The sequence below is a fragment of the Tursiops truncatus genome, chromosome 11 (genome assembly GCF_011762595.2).
Source record: "Tursiops truncatus isolate mTurTru1 chromosome 11, mTurTru1.mat.Y, whole genome shotgun sequence".
NCBI classification, from domain to species: domain Eukaryota; kingdom Metazoa; phylum Chordata; class Mammalia; order Artiodactyla; family Delphinidae; genus Tursiops; species Tursiops truncatus.
The window spans coordinates 9,566,372-9,594,323 of NC_047044.1; the positions used below are offsets into that span (position 1 = coordinate 9,566,372).

Below are 27,952 nucleotides of genomic sequence, written 5' to 3' on the forward strand. Positions count from 1 at the left end.
GAGAAAATAAAGGCAGGAACAGGTCAGTAGGCAGGAGTTGGGGGATAAACTGCTGCAGGAGATGGTGCTGGGTGGAAGGCAAAGCCAGGCCCAAGGCTTCGGGCCAGTTACTCAAGCCCTCAGCTCTCTCTCTGCATGAGGAAAAACCTAGTACTATGGCTCGCCCCTCAGCAACTGCTCGCTTCATCACCTCCTATTTCATTCACACTTGCACTGCATTTAGCACCATTTTTCAACAAAGGTCGTGACATCCCTGAGCCGCATTAGTAATCGCATCCCTGGAACGCACCGCACACCGTCAGGGCTCAGGGCCTCTGTTCGTGCCCTCTGGGGCCTGTCTGCCCACGTCCAAACCTGAAGAGGCCCTCATGGCACAACCCTCACACCGTCTTTTCTACGGTCCGTCCCGTGACCCCAATCAAGCCTGCGCTTCCCCTGCACCATGGCACATTTCCTGTGGCTTATTCTGTGCTGGGGAGGCCGATAAGCCAGAACAGTGGGCCTGGCTGAATTAAAGATGCCACACGTGTTAGCTGCGTTACAAAAGGGTCAGGATTTGCCATTTGAGGTGACTGGATTAACAACTTTATTCTTCATCAACAACAAAAGGGCTGGTGTTTTGTTCCAAGTAGATAGTTGGTAGGGCTGAGACCCATATGGGACCTTTGTAGTCCCAGCTAACGACAATAAAACGCTGCAGTCAGCTCCCTGGCTGGCAGGTGTGGGCCTGGCGACCACAGAGATCAGAAGGACCTGAGTGTTGGAAGGCAGAGGCCAGGGTGGAGGCCACAGCTGCAAAATGTAAAGGAAGTGGTTATGCTCACAGCGGCAGGAGAGTTCCAACAAAACGTGGTTCTGCCTGTTCCAAGGTCCCCCATGGCCAAGTCCTGTGGAAACACAAATTCCACAGCACCCACCGTGGGGACAGAGAGCACAGGGTGCTGCTCAAGGCTGGAACTCCTATTACAAAGGCACCTCTGGGCAACGGCCCCTGTAAGCAGAACCAGAGTCAAAATTCAAGAGGGGAACAGCCAGCAGACAATGGAACTAGGACAGGCTGAAGGACACCGCTGGAGTGGGTGACTGGAATGACTGGGGGCTGGGGGCACTGTTCCCCTGAGCTCCAGTGTCCTTAACCAGAAAAACGTAACTACCGCCACCTCCCTCATAGCCGCGAACATCAAAGAACATGAAGCGAGGGAAATGCCTGGCACAGTCCCAGCTGAACAGCAGAGACGTGTCCACGCCACATTTCTCCTTTTGAGCCTGCTGCCCAGCTTGCGGCCTCTGCCATGGACGTGGGAGCCGGCGTGGGTGGTAAGCAGTGGGATGACCATTATTCACCGGGTACCGCCCACGTGCTGGGCACATCAGGGCCTCACACACATTCTCTCGCTGAATCCTCGCAACAACCTGACGCAGGCATTTACCTCTTGCTGTGGATGAGGAAACTGAGGTTCAGAGGATGGCAACTTGTCCTGTGTCACAGCTGGCGGAGGAGTCTGGGTTTTGGAGCCATGCCTGCCTGACAGGAGAAGCTGGGCCCCTCCCGGCCCGGCCCGCAGCCGGGGGCTCTAGGGCAGGCAGAGCAACGGAGTTCCCCGTGGCCGCACCTCCACCTGGAGGGGCTGGGCAGGGAACAGGACACCGTCAACTTGGAACAAACTTTTATTTTGTGTGCTGGTTTGGTCGGTCCATGGCCACAGGTCAGTGGTAACTAGAAACAGTCAGGAGGAGAGGAGAGGGGAGCAGCAGTCCGGAAGCAGGAGTGGCGGCGAAGGGTTGGGGATGGAAGGGAGGCGAGGCTGAGGAAGGACCCAGCCAGTTGGGTGTCCCAGGCTAGAGAAAGAACATATCTCTGCCCATCAGTCCACCCTAAAGAGAGGGCTTCAGTCCACAGCTCCGAGCAGGCTGGTTTGGGGCCCATGCTACCATCTCTGGCCTGGGCAACACCACCCCCACCCCTGGCAACGATTCTTCCAAAGGGCTTAATGCTCTGAGCTGGGTGTGGAAGAATCTTTTTTACTACCTCCTACCTGCTCTCCCTGTACCCCAGTTGGAGCTTCCAAATCTGGGGCTCAGGCCCTTCACTGCTGGGCTCCTGTAGCAGCCATGCTGGGGCGATGTGGCAGGGAAGGAGGGGTTCCAGTCCCGGCCTGGCTCAGAGGAACACCTGGCACCCCTGCCAACAGGAGGTGCTGTTGACTGTGACCCTGAGCAGGCGGACCCCAGGCCCAATCATCAGTGCCCTGAGGCCCAACAAGAATCAGAGTCAAAGTCCAAGCAGGAGGCGGCCCCAGGGCGAGGTGAGAGCCCCAGCTCGGCAGACTCAGCAGAAGAGGAGTCACCCCAGCCAGCCAGGCAAACAAAGGATTGTCTCCAAGGGGAAAGAAGAGCCACAGCTGTCTTCAGGTCAGTGGCAAGGTCAGAGGGGCAAGGAGGGTCCTACAACTCAGTCACTAACACCCTCCACACGTCTACAGTTACAGCCTAAGAGCTTTTGGCATTACCTGTTTGGGGCTTTAAGGGAAACGAGGGAGAAAGAGAAAAGGGGGACCACCGCTCTCCACGCTGCTGAGATCCCCAAGTCGCAGAAGGACGGCCCCCTGCTCTGGCAGCAGCCTGGAGGCGGCTCCGTGGCGGGGCTCCAGGCGCACTGGAGAGTGAGCACAGGGAAGGAGGGCGCGCTTCGGCTCCTGACAGCCCTGAAAGGTTCTCACAGAGACACACGAACGTACGGACAGACAGGCAGCCAGCTAGCTCCTGGAGGCTGGTGGCCAGCCACGGAGGAGAAAGGGGAAAGACTGCCAGGCCCTGACCGGCCGTACTCCTGCACCTCACACGCCCACACACACGCACACTAGATAGATAGATAGATAGATAATAAAAAGAATAAAAACTAAGGGCCCAGATGTACAAAAAAGGTGTGAGTGAGGAAGAAGGTGGGGAAAAGAGTTGGAGATGGTCAGTCCTCCAGAAGTCTGGCCACCTTCCTCAGCTTATAAATTACAACCCCCTGGAAAACGGGGGTGGGGGGAATGACGAGGCTCCGGGTGCGGCCTGGGGGAGGGCGAGCGGTGGTCAGAGTTGCTCTGGCCCATCTGGTGGCGTGGTGGCCAGAGAACGAGGATCCCTTGGGTGGTGGAGGTGGGCTGGGGGAGATTCAGCAGCCGCTGGCGGGAGTCAGGCAGGCCCCCTGGGACTTCACCTTGTGACGCTGGCCCCCCCGTCGCCGGCCCCCGCTGCCGGGCTTGGGCTGAAAGAGAGAAGAAGGAGCTTGAGAAGCAGTGGCCCATCGGGAGCAGGGCAGGACAGGACAGCAGAGGGGCAGCGGGGAGCGGGGGCAGGAGGTGAGCGAGCAGCCATCTGCTACGCCCTCCACCAGATGGAGCCGGCGCCCACCCTGCCTTCCTCGCAGCTGGTGGGTCACAGGTGATCACGGTGAGAGGAGCCGTTCAGAGAAGCACAGAGTGAGCAGGAACTAACGTGTGCCACTGCTGACAGGTGGGAAGAAAAAAGAAATGAAGGAGTCAGAGGAAAGACTCGACGGGGAGGGAGAGTAGAAAGGACAGGTCCAGGCAGAAGCTTCCTTCTTCAAAGAGGAGTCGGACGAAGAGACGCTGGAAAGGGGCGATGTGAGGGCCACCAGGAGAGGACTCCAGGGGACAACGCTGGCAGGAGGTGCCGAGTGAGAGCCACACTGACAGGGCCCAAGACCACCTACCCCTAAGGAAGTGTCACGTCAGGGAAGGGGCCAGGAGGACCCGCTAAGGCAGCGTCTTTCAGACGTTTGGGCTGCAGTACGCACATACATCACTTGCACTCACACACACAATGCTCACTCTTACTATGACAGGGAAACGCTGACATTTTTCTATTCTCTTTCATTAAAACTAAATGCTGGTCAGGACCCGTTAAGTTCATTTCATGTACGCCACATCTCAGTTTGAAAAACACTGCCTTGAGAGACAAAAAGCTCACACTTAGATAGCACTTAGGGACCTGGAGTTGTGGCAAACACCCATCTAGGAACTCAAAGACGTGGCAGACTGGTGAAGGCTGCCGGCGCTCTCCTATGGGTCACCTCCACGGCCATGCCCCCGCCCCCACCCCGCCCGAGGCCGTCAGGGGCCCAGGACCAGCCTGGGAAGCACACTCACCTGTGGCTGGAGACTGCCGGATGCAGCTGGCTGCGCAGCCGCTACAGAGCAAGCTTCATCTCCAGTTGGGGGTGCCCCTACTGCTGGCCCTCCAGAGGGACCTCCCTCTTCTCGTTTGGGCAGGGGACCCTTTTTCGTCGATTGCATTTTAATCTGCTGGGGCTTGGAGTTCATTGGGGAATTGTTGGTGGTCTGGAGGAGCTGCAGGAGCCAAGGGGGTGGGGGATGAGACAGAGCTGCAGGCAGTGACCTGGGCTCAGCTGCCCCCGCCCCGCCCCTCAGGTCTCAGGGACCTCTCACTCCGTGGCCTGGCTGGGCCTGGGCGAGGTGGGTGGCAGGAGGGCGATGACAGGGCAGTGGGGTGGAGAGAGGTCCTCTCCACTCAGCGTGCCAGGGCCGATGTCTCACCTGCCTCAGCCCAGCCCAGAAGGGTTCCAGCCTGTTCCCTGCCCCAGCTGCTCTTCCCACAGACAATCTGTGAGCCTCAGCCATCTCCTACTCAGCCCAGCTCCCAGGCTGGGGTCCAGCCTGCCCAGAGCATCAACTCTATCTCTTGCTGCCCCTGTAACAAGAGCCTGGGGTAAGTTTTAATTTTGGGCCTGCCAGAGAGATCAAGTGAGTGTCTCAGGAGCTGGAAATATTTGGAGTGTGGCCATCAAAAATCTTAAGAGCTACCACCCAGGAAGGACTGACTCAGAGCCTTCCCTTATGGCCCAAGTTCAACCTCACACAAAGCAGCGAATAGGCCCAGCCGCATCCCCAAGGGCATCACAGCACGTGCGGGCAGCTTCTGCCAAACCCTCAGCCAGCCCGAAGCAAGGGGGCCTCCGAGGATGACCCTCCCCACTCAACACACTCTGCAGTCTTAGTGACGTGGATGGGCCTAAGGAAGGCCATTCTGGAGGAAAAGCAAGCCTGAGGTTGATTCCAAGATCTCAGACAGGATATATGGAGCAGGGGTCAAACCACTCTATCAAGTGCCACTACTCAAGGCCATGGATGAAGTCTGCAGAGGGCATAAGGTGCGCTCCAGGACACAAAGAGCTCAAGCCCATGCCCCACTGCTATCCAGCACTCACTCCAACTGGACCCACTGCTCTAAGGGCACGGCCCCAGCCAGACCATCGGAGCATGTGCCCAGCATCTCAGAGGCCAACACTGGCTAGGCCCAGACATTCTCCCACCACGGACTGCCATACCTCAACTCCACCTTCTCTCCTCCATGGTCACTACCAAAGCTCAGAAAGACAGGAGGTCTAGGGCAACCTCTGAGGAGAGCAGAGAAGATGGCACTGAGGCTATACCTCGGCGCTGTTCCAGTTCTCCCAAGGTAGGGACTGGTGCCTCTGCCCCCGGCAGTCAGTAAGATTTCACAGGCTTCTTGAGCAGAGCGTTCTGTGCTCACAGTCTAGAACTGGAGCAGCCCCTGGCACTTCTTGTAGGCAGGCAAGGTGGTCTGCCCGGCCGTACCTTAGTGATGGTGCCTACAGCCTTGGTGCGGCCTTCCCGGAACACCAGCCGCTGGTCTATGTGCAGGTACTCGGGGGTCTTGATAAAGCGGAAATGCACAGTGGCCTTGTCCCCGGTGCGCAGACAGTCCTTGTCCATGCTCAGGATGGTGGCTGTCTGCCTGATGCTCCCACAGTGCACTGCCAAGGGAGCCAGGAAGTCAGGAGAGGCCTGAGCCACTCAGTGGCCTCAGGGCAGGGGAGGCAGTGGGTGAAAGCATGAAACAAGCTCGAGCTGTGGCAGGCTGAAGACCTCAGAGGGCAGAGTGAGGCTAAGCGACTGGAGGCCCGTTCTTGGATTGATCCTGCCTCACATCCTCCCACTTCTCCCTCCAGTTAGACCTCGCCTGTCCCCGGACCCACTTGTCCCTAGCTCCTGAACACAGGGCACTCTGTCTGCATGCGGGCCTTCTCCGGACTGGGGGCTTCTCGATGGCAGGGCCCTTGCCCATCTTGTCTTTGTCCCCAGCACCTTGGCAACACCGCCTGGCACACTGCAGCACTTGGTAGATGTCTGCTGAAGGACTGAGTGTGAGGTCCTTGAGGGCAGGTCTGGGTTTCCAGAGCCCAGCACCGAGCTGGTACTTGGTTAGTGTTTGCAAGAATGAATAAACCACAAGCCACAGCTCGTGGGTGGAACAGAGGGGATGGTATCACTGAACAGGGCCGCGACCTGACTTTTGGCTGCAGCTGAAACTTTGGGGTTTGGGTTGCTGGAGCACACTGTAGGGGGAGCTAGAGCAGGGGGCTTCAGGCTGGCAGTGCCTTTAGACACCTACCCATGGCCTGGTACCGCGGGCTGATTGTGGTGGGGTGGTGAAGGACAAGGATCTCGGCCTCGAACTCCCAGGATGCTTGGGGATTCAAGCGTGGAGAAACCATCACCATGCCCTTCCGGATGGACGAGCGCTTGATCTGAATGAGAGAGAATCCCAGACCTCAGGGACAATAATGCCTTCTGGCTTCACCCCCTGGTCACAGAGGACCAGGACTCCTCCTGGGAACTGCTACCACCCCAACTTGGCCGTGACCTCTCACTGCACTGGGCCACAGGCCTTCTTCAGTGCTACATGGGAAGCCTCAACACTGCTATTGGGGGGTCAGGAAAGACTTCACACAGAAAGTGGCATTTTAGCCAGGACTTGCGAGACGGGTCAGAATTAAGTGGGTGGCGAGAGGGCAAAGGCAGGCAAGCACTCAGGTAGGAGAAACAGGGCGAGCGTGATCTGGCTGTTGGGAAGCCCACAGAAAACCCGGCTTTGCTGGTTAACTGGGCTGGTGCAAATGACCCAGGAGCTAGCACTGACCCCCAATCCCCAGGAGACTGAAAGCTGAATGGCAAGAAGATCTGGCATGGACTCAACAGCCCCGCGTAGAAGGACCCCAGCAAGAAGGAAGCACAGGAAGGCTCCCAGCTGCCCTCACCGAGCTCAGGAGGCCGGCAGGCCTAGGTTTAAGTCCCGGTGTTCTCCCCGGATGCTGGGCAAGTCACTCAGGCTCTCCTGAGCCTCAGTTTCCTCATCTGTAAAAGTGAGGTCAGTAATCCCTGCCTTGCAGAGCAGCTGTGAGGACTGGAGATGACCCGGAGCCTAGCATAACACGGAGCCCGAGGGGAGTTCTTGGTTTTATCAACACTCACCTTCTTCAGCGCGAAGGAGGCCGTCTGGCCCCCCCGCACCTCCTTGACAGGCATGCGCTTGCGATGGATCGATTTGACAGCAATGGACAGGAAGTTACCCAAAGGATCTGGGCCCAGCAGCAGCGTGTCATTCAGCTTGATCAGGCCCCTCAGTGTTGTCCCTGACACCACTGTTCCCACACCCTGCAGACAAGACCCCGGTCCAGTAAGTCCACTGGCACTACAGACTCGCCCCGGCACCCCTGCAGGAAGCACCACTCAGCCTCCCGCCCTATTCAGTCCACCAGAACCCACTCACCGGGACAGAGTAGGTGTCGTCAATCTGAAACTCAGCAGGCTCTTCCTCCCGGTAACTGGTGCGAGGGGAGAGCAGGTTGAGGAACATCTTCAGCAGATCTAGGTTCTCGCCTGTAACGTTGGAGATTTGGAATATCGGGCACATCCTAAGGTGGGGAGTGTGTGGAGAGAGAGGAAGAAGGCGCTCAGGTGGCGAACTCCTGCCTGACAGGGGATGAGCAGCACGAGGGCTCCTGGAACGGCTGCTGCTGCGAAGGGTCCCACCACCCCTTCACTGGCCTCCCAGGCCCTCTGCCCAGCCCACCTACTTCTGTCCAGACCTGCTCTGAGGCCTCCTCCTCCTATGTAGTTTTGTCTCTGAAACCTGTCCCCTCCTCTCTGTCTCGGTACCACTACCCTATTTCGAGCGATCATGACTGCCTCTTCTTCCTAAAGCACATACATCCTTAAAACCTTAACCAACTCTCCACTGCAGAAAAGACAGCCGGAATCCCTCCTCCCAACATCTCTGCCAGTTTATTTCTCTCAAATTCCTATATTCCAGCCAGACCAGAGAACACTCCCTCCCTTCTCCTAAGACCTTGGTACTTTTCTGTTCCCATGTACTTGTTCACTCTGAATTGTTCACCCCCTGCCTGAATTCCTTCCCTCTTATCCAACTACCAAATCCTCTCATCCTTCAGAGCCCATTTCCAGCACCGCCTCTTCTAGGGAATCCTTCCCAGATGGGCACTCTTCATTCCCTCTGAGTTTTCAAAGAACTTTTTTTTTTTTTGTAAATTTTATTGAAGTATAGTTGATTTACAACATTGTGTTAACTTCTGCTATACAGCAAAGTGACTCAGTTATACACATATATATATTTTTTCATATTCTTTTCCATTATGGTTTGTCACAGGATATATATATTTTTTAATTTATTTATTTTTGGCTGCATTGGGTCTTCGTTGCTGTGCGTGGCCTTTCTCTAGTTGCGGAGAGCAGGGGCTACTCTTCGTTGCGGTGCGTGGGCTTCTCATTGCGGTGGCTTCTCGTTGCGGAGCATGCTCTAGAGCAAGGCTCAGGAGTTGTGGCACATGGGCTCAGGAGTTGTGGCTCACGAGCTCTAGAGTGCAGGCTCAGTAGTTGTGGCACACGGGCTTAGTTGCTCCGCGGCAATGTGGGATCTTCCTGGAGCAGGGCTCGAACCCGTGTTCCCTGCATTGGCAGGTGGATTCTTTTTTTTTTTTAATAAATTTATTTATTTATTTTTGGCCGTGTTGGGTCTTCGTTTCTGTGCGAGGGCTTTCTCCAGTTGTGGCGAGCGGGGGCCACTCTTCATCGCGGTGCACGGGCCTCTCACTGTTGTGGCCTCTCCCGTTGCGGAGCACAGGCTCCGGATGCGCAGGCCCAGCGGCCACAGCTCACGGGCCCAGCCGCTCCGCGGCATGTGGGATCCTCCTGGACCGGGGCACGAACCCATGCCCCCGGCATCGGCAGGCAGACTCTCAACCACTGCACCACCAGGGAAGCCCCCTACTTTTAGTTTTTTGAGGAACTGTTTTCCATAGTGGCTGCACCAATTTACATTCCCACAAACAGTGTAAGAGGGTTCCTTTTTCTCCACACCCTCTTTAGCATTTATTCGTAGACTTTTTAATGATGGCCATTCTGACTGGTGTGAGGTGGTACCTCATTGTACTTTTGATTTGCATTTCTCTAATAACTAACGATGTTGAGCAACACTGCATGTGCCTATTGGCTATCTGTATGTCTTGGGAGAACTTTTTGTGTCTCTGTTACACGTGACTACATCTGATTTTCTGTCTGTTATCTGAATGGCCTCTATATCTCCTATTCACGATTAGTCAAACTCCTCAAGATCAGGAATTATATATTTCCCACAGCTCCTGGAGTAGGGACAGCACAGAATAGGCACTCAACAAAATGAATGAATTGAAATGGGGTCGACTGAAACGTACCCCCTCTGCTGGCCAACTGCTGGTACTGAAGACAGCGTCAGGGCAGAGACACAGGCCAAAATGTCAGGCTGCTCCGGGTCCTGTACTTAAGCAGCCCCAAGACTCTGGGAGAAGGAGCAGTGTTAACAAAATTTACTATTATCAAGAGATTATCTCTGACCAAGGAGCCGACCACCTTGAGGACAAGGACTATGCCCAAGTCAGCTCTGACTCCTCAACGCCTAGATGAAAAGCCCAGCACAGAACGAACACCCAATAAATATTTATGGAATCAGGGAATTTCCTGGCAGTCCAGTGGTTAGGACTCGGCGCTTTCACTGCTGAGGGCCCAGGTTCGATCCCCGGTCAGGGAACTAGCATCCTACAAGCCGCGCGACATGGCCAAAAAAAAAAAATTTTACAGAATCAAAGGACATGCTAATGAGTAAATGCCAAAACTGATCTGTGATTAGAGAGCTTTTGAGAAACAACCGTGTAAAAAAATTAATAATAACCATCCTAAAAACGGCGGTGTATCTATCACACAGCAGCCAGGCACGGCGCCAAGTGCTTCACATACACCATTTCCAACACTTACAAGAGCCCCATGAAGAAGGTAGTATTATTCCCATTTCACAGATAAGGACACCGAAATATCAGCTGGGATTCCAACCTCAGTGAGACCGGCACCTCAGAATCTGGGTCACCTGATACAGCCCCCGAGCAACACTGCTGAGAGCACAATCTTCTATTTCAACCAATCTCTGTGCCTGTGCAGAAGTGAATGCTCCCAGGACTTCCCTGGTGGTCCAGTGGCTAAGACTTCATGCACCCAATGCAGGGGGCCCGGGTTCGATCCCTGGTCAGGGAACTAGATCCCACATGCTGCAACTGAGAGTTCGCATGCCACCACTAAAAGATCCCGCATGCCACAATGAAGATCCCACGTGCCGCAACTAAGACCCGGCGCAGCCAAACAAATAAATAAATATTTAAAAATACATAAATAAATAAAAGGAAGAAGTGAATGCTCCCTACCCATTACCTCTCAGAGCTGAAGTTGGAGGCTGTAACAATCACATCATCCTTGCTCTGCACCAACACAGGGATCTTGCGGCAGCCGGGCGACTTCAGCAGGCGCTGTAACAGCTTCAAGGTTTCTTAAAGGGTAAAATGGAACGAAATTAGGGGAACATAGCCTTCTCTTTGGCCAGGCTTCTAGGGCAAGACAGGTCCACTCATTACTGATGCAAGCAGGAGACAAACAGATGCACAGTGTTAAATGCCATAATGCCTGGAGAAGCAAAAGGAGGATCAAAACTTTGGGTGGGTAAGTGCTTGCTAGAGTAGAAGGAGAGTACAGATGGGGACTGTCTGCTAAGGTTATAAGTCTGAAACCTGTCAGGTTTCTCCAGAGTCTCTAGAAGACCTGCATCCTATAAGCAAGTGATTTGGGGTCCACCAGAAGGACAATGTTGTTCCTAGAATGCCCTGCTTCCTGGAAAAAAAGTTCATCTGACAAAAGGATCTCTAGGACATTGAGACACCTGTAGAAGTCCTTATGAGGCCCTCCAGAAGGATATGTCTTCACTTCTCTTCCACCATCTTTAGCAATGGGGGAGAAACGCATGAAAGCCTAGTCTTGCAACACTGTTTTGAAACCTTTGGTGGTAAAAGGTAATCAGACTCTCTGCCCAAATGTCTCCATGTATGTCCAGCTTAGATGGTAAAACCCAACCCCTTCTGCCTGGAACCATCTGAAAAGAGATGCCAGATTAGGGATTTCAAGGACCTTGAATTTGTAACCAGAAGGAACAATGAGCAGGAGATAACTCTAAGCTCTGCTCAGACCAAGAGGCAAACAGGGAGAAAGCAAAAGATTCTGGGTTGATGGACATTCAGGCCAAGGTCTAAGCACAATACAAGGAAACAGAAAATTCCGGGTAGCAGATCACCAAGGAGCCACAGTGCATGACTGCCCCAAACAGAGAGACTGCTGCTGGCTGCTGGCTTCACTTACCTTGCAGGATGTTGGCAGGACACATGTCAATCTTGGTGACCACCACGAAGACAGGCACATTGAGTGCCAATGCCAAGCCCAGGTGCTCCTTTGTCATCCCCACAATGCCAGCATTGCTGCCCACCTGCACCAACACAGAAAGAACTGTCAGGACAAGGGAGACAGAGGTTGCTGCTGGGTGGGCACAGGGGCTCAAAGAAGGCTGAGGTAAGAGAGAACTCCCATCTCTGCGGCCACCATCAGAACAGGACACAGGGGGCACAAGTCTTAGGCCAGAAATAAAATGGCTGTAGATGAAAGCTGGGCTGGGCACAGATTGCTTTAACCTCCAATTTAACAGTGTGGGCTATCAAAATCTGAGGAGACTTCAAAACAACAAAAAAGACAAACTCAGTCTGGGAAAACAAAGTCATCAAAGTGGATTCAGTTTAACATCCCTGGCCCCCAGTTACCCCATCTATAAAATGGGGGATAATAATATTCACTTTAGAGGGTCACTTAGGTTTAAATGACCAAACATATGTCAAAGGTCCAGCACACAACTAGCACGAATTAGGTATTCAAGCAATGGCAGGGACTTCCCTGGTGGCGCAGTGGTTGGGAATCTGTCTGACAATGCAAGGGACAAGGGTTCGAGCCCTGGTCCAGAAAGATCCCACATGCCGCAGAGCGGCTAGGCCCCGGTGCCACAACTACTGAGCCTGTGCTCTGGAGCCCGCGAGCCACAACTACTGAGGCCTGTGCACCTAGAGCTCGTGCTCCGCAACCAGAGGCCACCGTGACAAAGAGTACTGCCCATGTGCAGCAGTAAAGACACAGTGCAGCCAAATAAATAAATATAAATAAATTTATTTTTTATAAAAAGCAATGGCAGCTGTTACTACTGTTACCATTCCTTCCTGTAACAATAAATGTTTTAAAATATCATCATAAAGGCTGGTTAAATAAATTAGAGACATGCACAAATGTGCGATACAAAAGAAAGAGGAAACTCTTAACTGATGTGGGATAATCTCTAAGATATGTTTTAATGGGAAAAAGCAAGGTGGTATACAGCATGCTATCACAAAGAGTGGTGATTGGATCACCGTTTGAAAAAAGCAGCTAGAAGACATTTGGGGGAACATCTGAGATAACATAAATACTTTTAGACTAGATATTGTATGATATTAGGGAACTCTTGTTCGTCTTCTTGGTTGCAATAACAGTAGGAAGCTGTGTGCTAAAGTATTTTAGGAGCTGTGTGCTGAAGTACTTGGGGTGAAGAGTCACAATGTCTATAATATAATCTACTTTCAAATGATTCAGCCAAAAAACCAACCAACCACAAAAACAAACAAAAAGAAAACAAAAACCATACATACACACAGGAAAACTCCACATATGCATCTGTCACATGTACAGATAAATACGGCAAAATGTTAATGATTGTTGGCTCCCAGTGGTGGGTTTATGGTATTCGTTGTACTATTCTTTCAACTTTTCTGAATGTCTGATATTGGAGGGAGAGAATATACACATATATGCTGGGTGATTACAAAATATCTCTAGGGGATACATAAGAAACTGGAAGTACTGGTTGCCTGTAGAGGAAACAACACAGGCGGAAGACAGGCTTTAAGTCCTTTGGTACCTTTTAATTTTTGTACCATATGAATGTATTACTTACTAAAACAAAATAAAATTAAAATTAAAATCACCAAGACATATTTATACAGGGCTTTATACATTCCAGAGGGACTTCCCTGGTGGTCCAGTGCTGAAGTCCCCTTCCAAGGCAGGGAACGCAGGTTCGATCCCTCGTTGAGAAACTAAGATCCCACATGCCGCGAGGCAACTAAGCCCGCGTGCCACAACTACTGAGCCCGTGCGCCTCAACTAGACAGCCCACGTGCTGCAAACTACAGAGCCCATGCACTCTGGAACCCACGCACCACAACTAGAGAGAGAAAACACGCACACTACAACTAGAGAGAAGCCTGCATGCTGCAACGAAGCACAAGCGCGCCGCAGCAAAAGATCCCGCGTGCTGCAACTAAGACCCACCACAGCCAAAAATAATAAATAAATAAAATAAATATACATTCCAGCGTCTTCAAGCGATGCTCTCATTTGATCATTACGATTCCCACGTGAGCTACCACCTCACCAGCACAGATGTCCCACGCATGTTCCCTTTTCCTACACCGGGACACCTCCACCATTTCCCTCCTAATTCTTCCCATTCCCTCCAACCACCTTTCCTAACCAATGCAGACCTGCTTTTGTTCTTCCCAAGCAGGATAACAGAATGCTCTCTCTCTCTGTTGTCTCTATATTTTCAAGGTTTTTTTGTTTTTGTTTTTCTGGAAATTGGTTGCCATGGAACAATAATGAAATATTTCATTGTTTTCCACAGAAATTTTTAGTATTTAGCTCATGGCCTAAAAGTCAGATAATACGTAACATTTCATCTGGGGTGAAGATATGCCCGTTAATTGGCCTTGATCACTGGAGCTCAGTTAGAAGAACGCTCATGTTAAACTGATTTCTACACCCTTCTTAATCCCAACCCAACAACTGCCCCAAATACACCCTATGGCTCTTCCTTCGAAACCCTTTTGTAGAGCGGCTTTCCTCAGCCAGTCAAGGTCGGTAAGGGCCCCTTGCAACGTTCAAAGATATGGGAGATAAAACCACAATGAGATTGCAAGAACCTCGGGCACAGAGAGCTGACAAGGGTGTTCACACATGTGCTCTGCCTCTCTTTAATCTCCGGTCTGGGGAGAATTTGCCTGGAAACCTCTGTTTGTGGGGCAACTTGATCAAGTTTGCTCTGAACAGATGTTGGCATTTACTACACTTATTAATACAGACAGCTGGAGGAACTGGGAAATGGGGAAGGGTTTTGAGAAGGATTTTTGCCAAAGGAAAACTTGCTCGCTCGCACTCTCTGTGAAAGCTGTGAAGTTGTGACCAAGGCCGTGGGCCTCACAGACTCCTACTCTCTGGCCAGGAAGATCAAAGGGGCCCAAATGCGAGCTTCGAAACATGATCCAGCCCAGAAGCCTCTGCTCCCTTCCCCTTTCAGTTCACCTACATGATGAGCTGCTTAAAAATCTATTTCCCACGAGCCTGTAAGCTCTATGGGAGCTCGGGACACCCTGTTCACTGCTCTGTCTTCAGGCCTGGCACAGTGATAGGCATGCAGAAGCTTCTCAGCAAATAGCTGTGGGACTGGTTGACACTGGTTCCAGGCTTCAGAAGAGGCCACCTCTCAGGCCCCTCAATGGCTATCTGCACTCTCGTCCATTTCCCTCCCAGGCCGCCCCCTCTCTGAGGGTGCTGCCTGGTGTCATTTCAAAGTAGCCCAAGCCCAGGAGGAAACACTTCTGAAGGTAATAAGAAATGCCCCAGGAGAAACCCTCCCTTACCCCTCTCTGAAAAATAAGAGAGGTCTGCAAATGGCACCTTGGTTTCTGCTTAGAGGACCTCCTCCTGGCCCAAGCTAGGAGAAAGATCACGGTATGCTCCTTGAGAAGGCTGGGCACCCCTGTAAAACTTGTCGTTCTTACCCAATTTCAAAGCCCTGAACCAAAAGGCCCTGTCTCAGAACAATGTCAAACACCTGCATATCACCACAGCCCTGGAGCCCAGCTGCAGCCCCCGCTCCTCGGCAGCACCCCACTTACCATGAGCATGCAGAAGTCAGGTAAATGGCCGGTCATGCCGAAGACCGTGGTCTTCAGGTACTTCTCATGGCCGGCCAAGTCGATGAACGTAATCACCTTCGTGGATTTCTCACAGATCCGCGTCCACTCCAGGCTGCCACCATGGCTGTCTGGCTTGTTTACCACATTGCCTTCACTGTCAAAGCCCAGAATGTCGTTGCCCACACTGCTGGTGCGACCAGATTCAATCTCGTGTTTGTGGCGGAAGAGTTTCTGGCGGGCGAAGCCTCGGCCATTGTCCAGCTCCCCGTGGGTCAGGACCCCCAGAAGCGTGCTTTTGCCGGCATCCACGTTGCCCACTACCGCTACCCTGTGTGAACACAAACCCATACGTTTGTGTGAGAGTTGGTGAGTGAGTGAAGTGGACCTCCGCAACCGGATCCGTAAGGACGGGCTCGCCCCTGAGCCTCTCCAGCTCTCTGCCCCTTCTATTTGTGGAAGAGCACATTAGGAATGCTCTTGGAGCTGTATCCAGGGAGTAGAAAGTTACTCAGGAGGAACTGAGTTCCCACCACAATGACTTTCTCCCTTAACTTCCACTAGCTTTCCCAAAGCTGCCAGACAGAAGCCCTAAAGCCGAGAGAGGTACAAAATGCTCTCCTCCGTTACCCTGGTTTCAAGCCTCCCGGCCTGACGGGAAAGCGAATGCAGCCCACAGAATGGCCACAGAACATATGGTTGGCCTCTCTCCCACTCTCTCCAAATGGAAATATTTAGGGATGAGGAAGTGCAGAAACAGAGAATGCAGCTATCGGTGCCTCTGGACACTCCTTCCATGCCTCAGGAAGCGAAAGGGTGTAGCCGACACACCAGGTGTCAAAGGCTCAATCGCCGTTCTGCGTGAAGCCCTGGACCCCAGGGTCATGCTTCAGGGGACCCGGAACTGTTCTGAAGCCTCCTCACCTGACTTCCAGGAAGTCATTGTCTCCTACTCGTTTCCGGACCAGGTAATCGCGCACACGGCCCCCAGCTTCTTGACGTTCCCGGAGGAGGATGACATCAGCCTCTATTTGCTCTGCCATGCTCTTCACTGTGGCATAGGAGGCCTCCATGTCAGCTTCACTCAGCCCGTACTCAGTCCCATCTGGTGACAAGGGCCCAGACGTCAGCCTGCCATCAAGTCTGCCAGTCAGCCACCCCCACAAGGTCCCACCCTGGGCACTGACGAACATGGCTCTCTCTACCAGATACTTCAAAAATTTGCGCACAAGTAAAGTTAATAAATAATAGCCTTCTCCATTAAGCAGGGCATTCATTAATTCATTCAACAGTAATCACAGAGACTCTCCTAGGTTTTATGCCAAGTCTCAGGCCGGGTACTGGGAATACAGGTGCCCTTAGCGAGCTCACAGCCCAGCGGGAGAGACAGGAAATTAATTAATTGCAATACAGCTTGAGTGCTTTACTACAGAGCTGTACAAAGAGAATGTAAAGCACGAGCAACTAGCATTGCCTGGGGAAGCTGAGGACAGCTTTGCAGGGCGCTGACTCCAAGCTGCGTCTCCAACCATGAAAAATGGGCCTGCGGAGAAAGGAGGAAAGACATCCTAGGCAGCAGAGCAAAGCATGGAGCACGGCAGATCATGGCACGTTCAGGGACCAGTAAGCAGCTCGGCGCGTCGGGGAGCGGGGTGTCAAGTGGCGGGAGACCACATGAGAGGCAGAAACGGTTAGGCAGACGAACATCACACAGCAGCAAAACACATATGTACCAGGGTGGGAAGCCTTGGGGTTACACAGGGGAGTAACAAGATCAGATCGCTATGGGACAGAAAGATCTCTTGAGCAGCAGTGTAAAGTGAGCGCTGGCAAGCGAGAGACCAGAAATGGGGAGCCCAGTTAGGAAGTAATTCTAATAATCCAGGCAAGAGATAATGACAGGAGACAAAGGAAAATGGAGAGAGAATTTAAGAATGAGTTTAGGGACAGATTTTTAACAGAGGTGGCTCAGGTAAAATGTCCAGCAAGTAGCTGGAAAAAATGAGTCTGAGCTTAGGATGAGGAAGGATGGCCAATCAACCGCTAATGTATTGAATGCCTACTGTATGACAGTCCCGGTCAGGTACTGTCCACATGGTACCACATCTCATTCCCACGGTAGAATGGCAGCTCCTCCAGCTGTGTCCTGGGAGCACTCCTCTCCTTCCCTGGGCTCACGTGCCCAACCTCTTTTCTTTTCTGCCTCCAAAGACCTTGCAGCACCTTCTCTCACCCCCTTCCACTTCTCCCCCTACAAACAAGCTCAAGGCTTTCCTAAACTAAAGGAGACCCAACCCCTCTTCCCTTGCCCCAGCTTATCTACTGAGCTACCATCTCCTCCAAGCATCTCCAGAGTAATGGACACTTGTTGACTTTATTTCCTCACCACCTTCTCACTGATCTGATGACTATGGAAAAAACTGGTTTTCAAGACATCAGTGGCGTTCTGCCCACTCATCCAATGCCCTTTCCTTGACCCCTTCACAGTCAACACTGCTGGCAACTGTCCCTTTGTTTACTGAGGCACTTCATTCCCACCCTGCTTGCCTATAACCCAAACTCTTCTGATCCACCTCCTGGCTCTCTGGGTCTTACTTCTGTCTCCTCTGCTGGCTATTCCTGCTGCTGTCCCCAAATGCCAGTCTTTTTCAGTAGTCAGTCAGTGGCCTTCTTCTCTATCCTTGAAACATTCCCCTTGGCCTTCTCATTCTATGGGTTCAACTGTCATTTTGAAAACTATGAAAACATTCATAACTAGTCATTCTTCCCAGAGCTCCATCCACACCCTTTTTAAACAACAGCACAAAAACTAACACCATTAATAAAGCATTTTAGTCCTCCCTGCAACCCCATTAGTTAGGCATTACTGTTCCCATTTAATAGTGGGGAAACAGAACCTAGAGGTCTCTGTGCTGGGAGGGAGCAGAGGGGCCGTGTGAGCCTGGGTCTTCTGATTCCAAACCTAGAGGCTTTTCCTCTGGCAAGGGCTCCTCTTAGTGCCAGACCAGTTCCTCCTCTTGCCTTACCTATTTCTAATGACACCACTATTGTTCCAGTCACCCCAGCTTAACACTCATCACTCCAGTCCTGCCCCTTTCCTTGTCCCTGCTCTCCTCTTTTTGCCAATCCAATGCCACCAGCCTGATTTAGGCCATTATTCTACCTGAATCGCCACAAGAGATCCTTAACTGGTCTTAGCAAATCCAGTCTCTGTTTCCGCCAACCCATCCTGCATAGGCGTCTATACAAGCTCAAGGTCCTAAAGAATGCACAGCTCTGACGTTGTCACTTCCGAGTCAAAGCCTTGGAAGGGCTCCCCAGGCCCAGCAGCGCTCAGTTCCAATTCCTTAGAGGCTTCCATCCCCCTCCCCCGCCCTCCCCTTCTAAGCTTTGTTCCAGTGCAGGTGGCCGAGTCACCATCCCTCCATGTCTCTGCACTTTTCTAGCTCTATACCTTTGCTCATGTATTTCCTGCCCTAGAAAGCCAATCAGCGTATCTCCACTTGTCAAAATCCTACCCATTCTGCTCCCTTATGAAGTTTACCATATGGAATAGAGTTTTGGATGCGTGTCTTCCCCTGCTATACACAAGCATCTCGAGGACAAGGGCCATATCTCAAACATTCCTGGACGCTCCATGGGGGTGCCTTTCCTATACCAACTCGTCAAACGTCTGTAAAATGCAAAACAAATGAACAAAGAGGATGCAGTTGAGCCAAGGAGTTTCTTTTTCTTTTTCTTTTTTTGGCTGCACCACATGGCACGCAGGATCTTAGTTCCCCAACCAGGGATCGAATGCATGCCCCCTGCAGCGGAAGCACGGAGTCTTAACTACTGGACCGCCAGGGAAGTCCTGCAAGGAGTTTCTAAATGCATGGCCAACTGCGCTCTGGAAATAATTCTGGGTTAGAGAAGGTCTCGGAAGCATCCCTAAGAGAAGGCCAGCTAGCCCTGCCATTCTTGCCAGACCCCCAAATTCTATCCAACCTTTCCTGCTTCTGGTACAATGAGAAGCTTTCAGATCCTACCCCACACCAGCAGGCAATCACCAGTGTCACCTCATCCATCCAGGGCTCCCAGAAATGCACCCAGTCACATTACCCTTCTCCAGCACGCTCTATACTCCTCACTCTGTAGGAGTGGAAACAAAGGCCAAGGAGAAAAGCCGCAGAGGTGCAATTACTAAAGGCCACATATTCAGCCATGCAGGAACCTAATCAGATCTCAGTCCTGCCACTGACTTACCTTTCTTATATGTGCTCTCCTGCTCAACATAATGCAAAGGCTCCCCCAAATTTTAGGATAAAAGTCTAAACGCTTTGGTATGGCATTCAAAGACCCTCAGATCTGGGCCCTGACTACCGGGAGACTGGGTCCAGTCTCCCCTCCTGACACTCCCAACCTCACATTCTACATTTCCTACTCTACTGAATCACTCCTGGTCCACCAAATACTCCACACTCATCAATGCCTCCATGCCTCTGTGCTTGTGGCTTTCTCTGCTCACTCACTACTGCCTCCACTCACCTAGAAAACTCCTACTCATGCTTTAGAATTCACTGAAGGGGCACCTCCTCCTTTGGAAAGACTTTTAAGTCTTTTCTAATCCTCCCACAAAGATGTAACACTCCTCCCATGCTCCCTGAACTTTTAATGCAGTACCTGGGTCTTAGAAAGTCACGATTTAATATGTGAAGAATGAACAAGGCTCTTTTTGAAAGAAATCTCATGGTAAATCATCTATAACCTGGAACCCTTAAAAAATTACTACTGCAACTATTAATACTAGCTAACATTTATATAGTGCTTACTATATGCCAAGTGTTAATCTTCACCATGCCACCATGGACTAGATTCTACTTTATCCCCATTTTAAGACAAGGAAAAGAATCAGTAGGCAAACTTAGACCCACCAGGTTCCAGACCCTGAACTAACTGCTAGGTCACATTGCCTCCTTTTAAAATATCAACCGTAACTTAAGAATGTATACTTAGGGACTTCCCTGGTGGTCCAGTGGTTAAGACTCTGTGCTTCCAACGCAAGGAGTGTGGGTTCAATCTCTGGCCGGGGAACTAAGATCCCACATGCTGCACGGCGTGGCCAAAAAAAATAATAATAATAAGAGAAAAAAAGAATGTATACTTAAAGAGCACATTCCTCCACCCTGCTTCGAATTTTTTTAAAGTCTAATTTATCCCTACAAAACTTGCCTCAGGTTGTGGGGGCAGTGGTGGTACCATCTGCCCGATTTTATAGATGAAGGAAGCGTCAAACAGAGGGCAAGCACCAAGCACACACAGAAAGTCAGGGATGAAGCTGACCCAGGGGGCCTCGCATCTCTTTTAGTCTTCTGCTTGATCTTCAACTTGTTTAATTACAATCTCTTTCTGCCCCTAAAGAATTCCAGCAGGAAGGAGTCACTATGAATCTAATAGCATCCAATTGGTAGATGCAAAGATAATGCTTGGGTGTGTAAAATACGTGTTAATGAATGTTTGCCATCTTGTTATGCTGTGCCACGGGAGGGTTAATTAACTGTGAGCCACCGAGGTATGGTAAAGTTCAGTAAGAGTCCACATTAAAGAATAAGCAAAGAGTGGGGGCTTTAAGAATCTGGGTCTTCAAAGAACAGTCCCAACACTTGTCAGAACTGATCTAGATGTGGTTTCTTCAATTCTATAAGCTGGAAGTGACCTTTGAGTGGTTCATCCTATTACAGGAGGCCAGGTGTGCACCTGACCCCAAAGCTTTCAAAAGCCTACCAATGATCCCCCTAGTCACCAAATGGAATGGCTTTTTCTGAACCTGACTCTCCCTGCTGTCTCTGCAACACTTGACAATGCTGGCCAACTCCCTCTCTTTCTTTCTTTTCTTTCTTTCTTTCTTTTTTTGCGGTAAGCGGGCCTCTCACTGTTGTGGCCTCTCCCGTTGCGGAGCACAGGCTCCGGACACGCAGACTCAGCGGCCATGGCTCACGGGCCATGTGGGATCTTCCCGGACCGGGGCACGAACCCGGTAGGCAGGCAGACTCTCAACCACTGCGCCACCAGGGAAGCCCCTCCCTCTCTTTCTTGACAGAACCTCTTGGTTTGCCTATCTCTCTGACCATGCCTTCTTTAAGGTGGTAACACCTAAAACTGGGGAGGTGGCAGTAAATACAGAAAGGAAAGGATAGATATGAGAAACATTTCAAAGGAAGGCAGAGCAATATTTGGAGATCAAACCCTTCTTCCTTGTGTCATTATTGCAGCATTTCCAAATACTGTTTTCTACTGAGATTAACTATGTATATGCCATCTCTCCTTCTTGGGACAGAGACCAGATTTTAAGTATCTAAAAGTGCTTTGCAACAGTATCAAGACCTTCTAAGATACTTAATAGATATCTGTCAAATAGTTCAAGACAGATTTTGAGATTTCCTCCATCTTAGACTCAAACTACAAAAGAACTATTACCTGCCTTTACAAAAGCTACATTCAGCAAAGAGAACTAGTCCCTCAATGATGCATCGAGGCCTACTTAGGCTTCTTGTAAAGACGACAGAGATAAGATCTGGTACAGGCTAAATTCATAATTATTAAACAAGTCCAGCTGCCATTTCAGCAAAGATAATGTCTTAATGAAGATGAGAGTAAGCAGGCTTTGTATTGAGGATATAAACTAGGAATGACCAGGGGGAAAAAAGCCCAGGATATAATCTGGGATTCTGTCATGGGGGCTGCCTTCCTCTAAAACAATGGGTCCCATTACAATGGAATAAGGGGCTGGGAGGACAATAACAAGTCCCTTCCAGAATAGCAACAAGCCTACATGTCTGATGGGATCTCACAGGGAGAAAAGAGGACCTCTGTTATCACAGCTATCCCCACCGAATGGTCAGTATGGTCCAGGGCAAGGCAGCCTTGCTGAAGAGAGGAATTCTGGATGTCCTTTCCTTGCTGACATCAAGAAGTATCACAGGGGTTCTCTGCTAAGCAGGCAATAAGTAGCAATGGGATCTGCAAATCGGGCTTGGAGGGGAAGACTTAGAGCTGCCTAGGGAAGGCTTAATTCTAGACCTAACTGTGACTTACTCTTACTCTATCACCTCGGACAAGAAGTTTCCTTGCTTTGTGCTTCATCTCCTCTTATGCAAATGTAGAGTACTGGAGGTAGAAAAGCAGCATCTGTAAAACCGCTTGGAAAGTGAATTTTTAAAAAAGTAAAGTGAAAGGAAAACTAGGCTCACCTGATCCCTGCCCAATGACATATATGGTCTCTCCGCATCCCTCGTCCATCCTCTCCCACATTTGCCGAAGGAGGCTGTCATACTGCTCTGATGTAGGGCTCACTAGAACCAGCTAGAAGAGAAACCAACAGCCTTAGGACCACACTTACTAGAAGAACACCACAGCCAAAGCAGATCAAGAGCCTGACCAAAGACCCTGACTGAACCCCACAGCACCCTGATCTAAAAGAGCTGGGCAGCCCTCTCATGCCCTCTCTGCCTCTCCTTAAATAGCCTTTGAGCCCAAGGCCTTATGAGAGTTGAGTTATATGAAGTACTGAAATGAGTATGTCTGAACCACAACCCACAGAAAAGAGGGTGTGAGCAGCCTGCCTCCTGCTGCTTAATGGGAGGGGCAGGATCCACAATGACTGAGAATCTGGCATTGTAGGTAGAAATTAAACGAGTAGTGCTTTACACCTACATGCCAAAGTCTTCTACCTGCAGCTTGCAACTCACAGAGATCTCCATCCAAGGCCAATGGTTCCCATAATAACAAAAGAAGTCTGTTCCAACTTGCCTTGGCTATCTCGATTATTTAGGAATCGGCAGTAAAAACTGCTGCAAGACTCATCTTTATCAACAAAACACATTACCCCTAAGATGGGTATTAGCACCGTCATTTTGCGAATTTCTGCGAATAACATTAAAATATCAACCACTTATCTGAGGAGGCCATTTACCAACAGGCATGTCAGATCCCATTCTCTAACCACTCATGTGTGACCTTGGACAAAGAACTTAACCTCTGAGTCTCAGTTTTTTAATCTACAAACTGGAGATACTACTACCTACATCCTAAGGCCACTGTAAAGACCAAATAAGATAACATGTAAAGCATCCAGTCCACAGCTCAGTAAGTGGTAATTACAATTTTCTTCACCCAATCATCCTAGAAAAAAAATCTTCCTGGATGAAACTAGCCACCACAGTTCACTAACTGCTTCTCCTTTTGGAAGCTCTCAGAGCCTTATGTCCATCCCCACATTTAATTGTAGCAAGTATATAAACTTATAGCTTCTAATCTTTTCCTCAGGAGTCAATCTGTTCAACCCCTCTATTCTCTCCCTTCACATCAGTTTTTCTTTTCAATATCATCAGTATTAATCTACATATAGCTTCTCAACTTTAAAATACTGAGAAGGACTTCCCCAGCTACATGATGAAGCAACACTTCCCTATCCTGGAACATTAAATAAGTTGGTCAGGAAATAGAGGTACTACTCTCTGCAACTCTGCCCTGCAACTTCCCACTGTTTTCAGGCTTCTTCAGCACCTTGGCCATGAATTGACATCTAGCTCATCTGCTTGAGTCAAGTGTATCTCTTACAATTTCCTGAGTTGACTCATCAGAGCTTATACTTTGAACCTGGGTGCTCGGACTTGTGCATCGTGGCCCATTACCTCACACATTTCCCCTGACCATCCTCTCTGAACTTGGCCAGCCTCGTTACGGCATTAGAGGCGCCAGACAGGACCACTGTGACAAGGTGCAGTACCGGCTTCTAAGTGCTCAGCAGAGACTAGAGGGAGAGATCAATTAGCTGCAAGGTAAAGTTCTCTCCTGTTTGGACCAAGTTTCATGCAATTTTGCCACCACAGACTAGAAAGTCACAAATGTTTTCAAAAGTCGTTAAACTTCCCTACTGTAGGTATTCAACAACAGGTAGGAGGTGGTATCGGTGTTCTATCTTCCATCAGCTGCTATTTAATCTGCACAGGGAATTATCAGTTTATTCAGTTCACTTCAAACATTTACTGAGTAGTATGTAACCGGCAGTATAGTAGGTTTCTTACATACAGTTCTCGTTTTTACAATGCATCTATACTAAAAAGATGATGGAGCTGGAGAACTGAGAGGTTAAGAAACTTTCCCAAGGTCACAGAGCCTTTTTAACTGGCAGGGCAGGAAAGGGAACCCAGCCCTGTCTGACCCCAAAGTTGGCATTCTTTCCTTTAGCAATGTTAGGTACCTTCGAAACACCAGTCCCAAATTATACTTAATTTTTTATTCCTCCCACCCCCAACGCCAAGCAGAAGATGAGCCCTTAAATCCTGCCCACCTTCTCAAGAGCTCAGAAGACACGATTTAAATCGTCCTTCATTATTCCAGTCAAACAACATAAGGTCCCACTCCCAGAATGGCGAAATGATGGGTCACTGCCCATCTTTCACTTTTGTTTTTGGTGGGTTTGTAAAGTAGACATTCTTCAGACGTCCTTCTCCCGGACTGAGCGACTACTTAATGTTTCCTCTCCCAACACCAGGAAGAGCCGCAGCTGACCCCCTGCTCCCCTCTCGGACTACATGATCCTCCCGCGCGCCCTGCCCAAGCCACCTCCGACCCTGGGCTGCCGTGGACAGTCCACGGGGAGAGCCACCCTCGATCTCAGGGGAGGCGGCACCGCGTGGGGACGACCACTACGCGAGTAGCTGCCGGCGTCCGGCGCCCGCGTTCCACGTGGCGGAGGCGAGGGGTTGTGATCCCGGCGGGAGGCCGGGTGGGCGCCGCCGGGGAAGGACAGCGGTGCGGCGGGCCGCCGGAGCCGCCCCTCACCGGGGAGCCCGCCGCGCGTCCCGCACTTACAGGTGGGTGGGCTCGGCCCCTCCTGCCCCCGCCGTCGCCCCGGAGACTGCGCGGCCCCACCGCCCGGTACCCCTCGGCGCCCGGACGGTCCCCTCAACGCCGGCGCCGGCGCCCGGGCCTACCTTGCTGGTGAGGTCCAGCTCCGGTTCGCCGTTGAGCGCCTCGCCGTCCTCGCTGCAGTCCGAGTCGAAGCCGCCGTGGAGCCGGGCGGCAGCCGCCGCGGCCCTGGCCGCCCCCGGAGAGCTGGGCTCGGGGGCGAACATAGAGGCAGGGACCGGCGAGTCCATCGGGAAGCGACTCCGCTCCGCCGCCATCTTTAATAACTTAGGCTAATTCGTAGCCGGCCTCTCCTCCCTCCCCAGCTCATTTGCCTAATCTATGCGCAGCCCCGCCCCAAACCTTATCAGAATAATTTATGCGAAATTTCTCCAGCCGCGTAGAGGATGACACGTATCTCTAGCTAAGAAACAAACGACCAGGCCTCTCAGCCACCAATCGCTGCAGCTCTTTCAAATACATAATGAATAATTAATGAGAGCCAAAGCCCAACAACAAATGTCTGAGACGTCACGCGCCTTGATCGTAACTTGGGAGGGACAGCACCATGTCCACGCTACCTGCCAGGAGCCTTCCCGCCAATGGGAGCAGAGCAGAGCACGACTGACACAGCAGCCATACAATGAGAGAAATACACACAACGCTTACCTTCACCGCCCATCACTCTCCTGTTTTCAGAGGCAGTGCTCAGCTTCCAAATCCTGCTGCTAGGCAGTCGGGGGCGGAGAGCCTTCCGATGATAGACAGGTGAAAGGCCCAATCCAGTCTTCGGACAAGTCCCGCGCCTCGGGCCACCGCCCACGGAGATAGTAAACTGCGCAAAGCGCCTCCCACTCAACTCAGTGACTCCGGGCAGTCACTGAAGACTGATCTTCGACCTGCTGGCAGTCTCCAGGCAATTTTAACACTAGGATCGATGTCTGGAATACTACGGCAGCCAGAGCGCGGCAATTAACTGAACGCTGACCTTAGGGAGAATTCTCCATTCATTGCCTCTGCGGAGAGAGCAGTTACACGACCAAAATGAGGCAACTAGCTCAATAGAAGCCAAAAGTACCTCAACACATTTGTGAACTGTAAGGCCGAGATCTAGAGTCTGTTAAGGTAGTTTCCTATGGATGATTCTTCCTGTGTCATCAGCTGTGTAAAACCCAACCCAAAACACTATCAACAGAAGTTTTACTGTCTTGAATTCCTCTTCCAAAAGACTGAAGAGCTTGATGAAATTAGGGATTAGTCAAACTCTAATAATGCTGGCCATGGCCACTCGTCCCAGGCAGCAAGCAAGAAAGAGCAGCCATTTCAGAAGATAACATACCCAGATTTAGGGGTTTGGAACACAAGATTTTGTGAGCAAGAGGCAGGGTTCCAAAGAGCCTTCAGTTTCAGGGATCTACTTGAGAGTTAAGAGGCAACTTCTTGTTCCTGTTTGCAACTACGATCAAATCTTTTTTTTTTTTTTTTTTTTTTTTTTTTTAATATTTGGCTGCACCGGGTCTTAGTTGCATGGCACACGGGATCTTAGTTGCTGCATGCGGGATCTAGTTCCCCGACCAGGGCTTGAACCCAGGCCCCCTGCATTGGGATCCTGGAGTCTTAACCACGGGGCCACCAGGGAAGTCCCCAATCAAATTTTATCTGTACAAACACAGGTGAGAATTTGGGATGAGAAGCCATCCAACTCCAAAGGTCTTGATAATAGTTCTTCAATTTTTTTTTTTTCTGGTGAAATTGCTCACCGCCATCCTACATATGCCTCTATGAGGTAGATAAAAATATTAAAATCTCAATTTGGCAGAAGAGCCAAATATTGTGGCATTATACTCCAGAATAATAGTGATATTTAGACTCTTACCAACTGGCTCTTCTAGAAAAAGTTCAAGTTCAGAATGTGCTGATACCTGATGGTAAGCTAAAAAACATGCCCTTCTCATTACAGGGCTTTACCCAGAAAAAAAAAATATTCTCAGAGAAGGTGCTTTTTGAATTGACTAGAGAAATCTGAAATCACATTTTAGAGAGGGAATTCCTTACCATCTTTACATCCTCTTTCGGAAGACAGGTTAGAACCTAGGTTCAAATCCTAGGTCCACTATTTACTAGCTATGTGACCTCAAGCAAGTTAATTAACCTCTCTGTGCTTCAGCTGTCATCTAAAAAAAAACAAAGTACCTACCTAACAGGTTAGCAGTAAATGAGTTAATATAAGTAAAGCACTTAGAAGAACAATGTTTGCAAGCCTCAATTACGAATCATGCACAAATATAACTGTAATTCTTAGATGGCTTACAGATAATAAAAATTTAAGATGATTCAAAAGTTGTCTGGACGAGGGCAGAGGACTCCCAACCACATGGTAGGCACACAAGCAAGTATGTTAAGTGATAATTCTGTGTTTAGTGTAATGGTGTTGTTAAAAAGAAACAAGCCCCAAATGGAGTCACTTGTGTTGAGCCCCACCAAGATTTAACACCTAACCTAACTGCAGTTTCAACCTCTATCAGGAGTAGAATCTTAAACCAATCACTCTGGAATTTCCTGAACAACACTAGTGAGGTAATCTGCCTGATAAGACCCCTTGCTTCCTATAAGGGAATGTGACCTTCCCTAATACAATCCACTCTTTCTTCTGCCTATTGAAAACTTTCCATTTTGCACAACTCCTAGGAGTGCCTTTCTATTTACTAGGCGGGATGCTGCCCGATTCATGAGTTGTTTAGTAGGCCAAGTAGATTTTCAGATTTACTCAGTTGATGTTTGTGTTTTAAGTGTTGAGCTGTGTTGAAG

The 27,952-nt window shown here is 50.4% G+C and overlaps 1 protein-coding gene across 8 annotated transcripts in view; it reads right to left on the reverse strand.

Moving 5' to 3' along the window:
- Window positions 1-26,114, reverse strand: part of GTPBP1 (GTP binding protein 1) — a 26,814-nt gene extending 700 nt beyond the window's left edge. Inside the window, exons 1-13 of one of the 8 annotated variants that reach the window (XR_012324179.1) lie at window positions 25,231-26,109; window positions 22,483-22,594; window positions 16,178-16,358; window positions 15,236-15,584; window positions 11,565-11,688; window positions 10,590-10,704; window positions 7,606-7,750; window positions 7,308-7,490; window positions 6,448-6,583; window positions 5,631-5,809; window positions 4,161-4,361; window positions 1,431-1,628; window positions 9-792 (exon numbers count right to left, since the gene is read on the reverse strand). Coding sequence is in view for 6 of the 8 variants with exons in the window: in XM_073788168.1 (XP_073644269.1) it covers window positions 3,164-3,256; window positions 4,161-4,361; window positions 5,631-5,809; window positions 6,448-6,583; window positions 7,308-7,490; window positions 7,606-7,750; window positions 10,590-10,704; window positions 11,565-11,688; window positions 15,236-15,584; window positions 16,178-16,358; window positions 22,483-22,594; window positions 25,231-25,422 (2,010 nt within the window). In the remaining 2 variants the exon portion in view is untranslated. Of the gene's footprint in view, window positions 1-8; window positions 793-1,336; window positions 1,629-2,061; window positions 3,257-4,160; window positions 4,362-5,630; window positions 5,810-6,447; window positions 6,584-7,307; window positions 7,491-7,605; window positions 7,751-10,589; window positions 10,705-11,564; window positions 11,689-15,235; window positions 15,585-16,177; window positions 16,359-18,797; window positions 18,927-22,482; window positions 22,595-25,230 lie in introns of those variants that run through there. The other 7 variants (XR_012324178.1, XM_019943470.3, XM_073788168.1 and 4 more) reach the window with 7 other exon arrangements.
- Window positions 26,115-27,952: the final 1,838 nt, after the last annotated feature.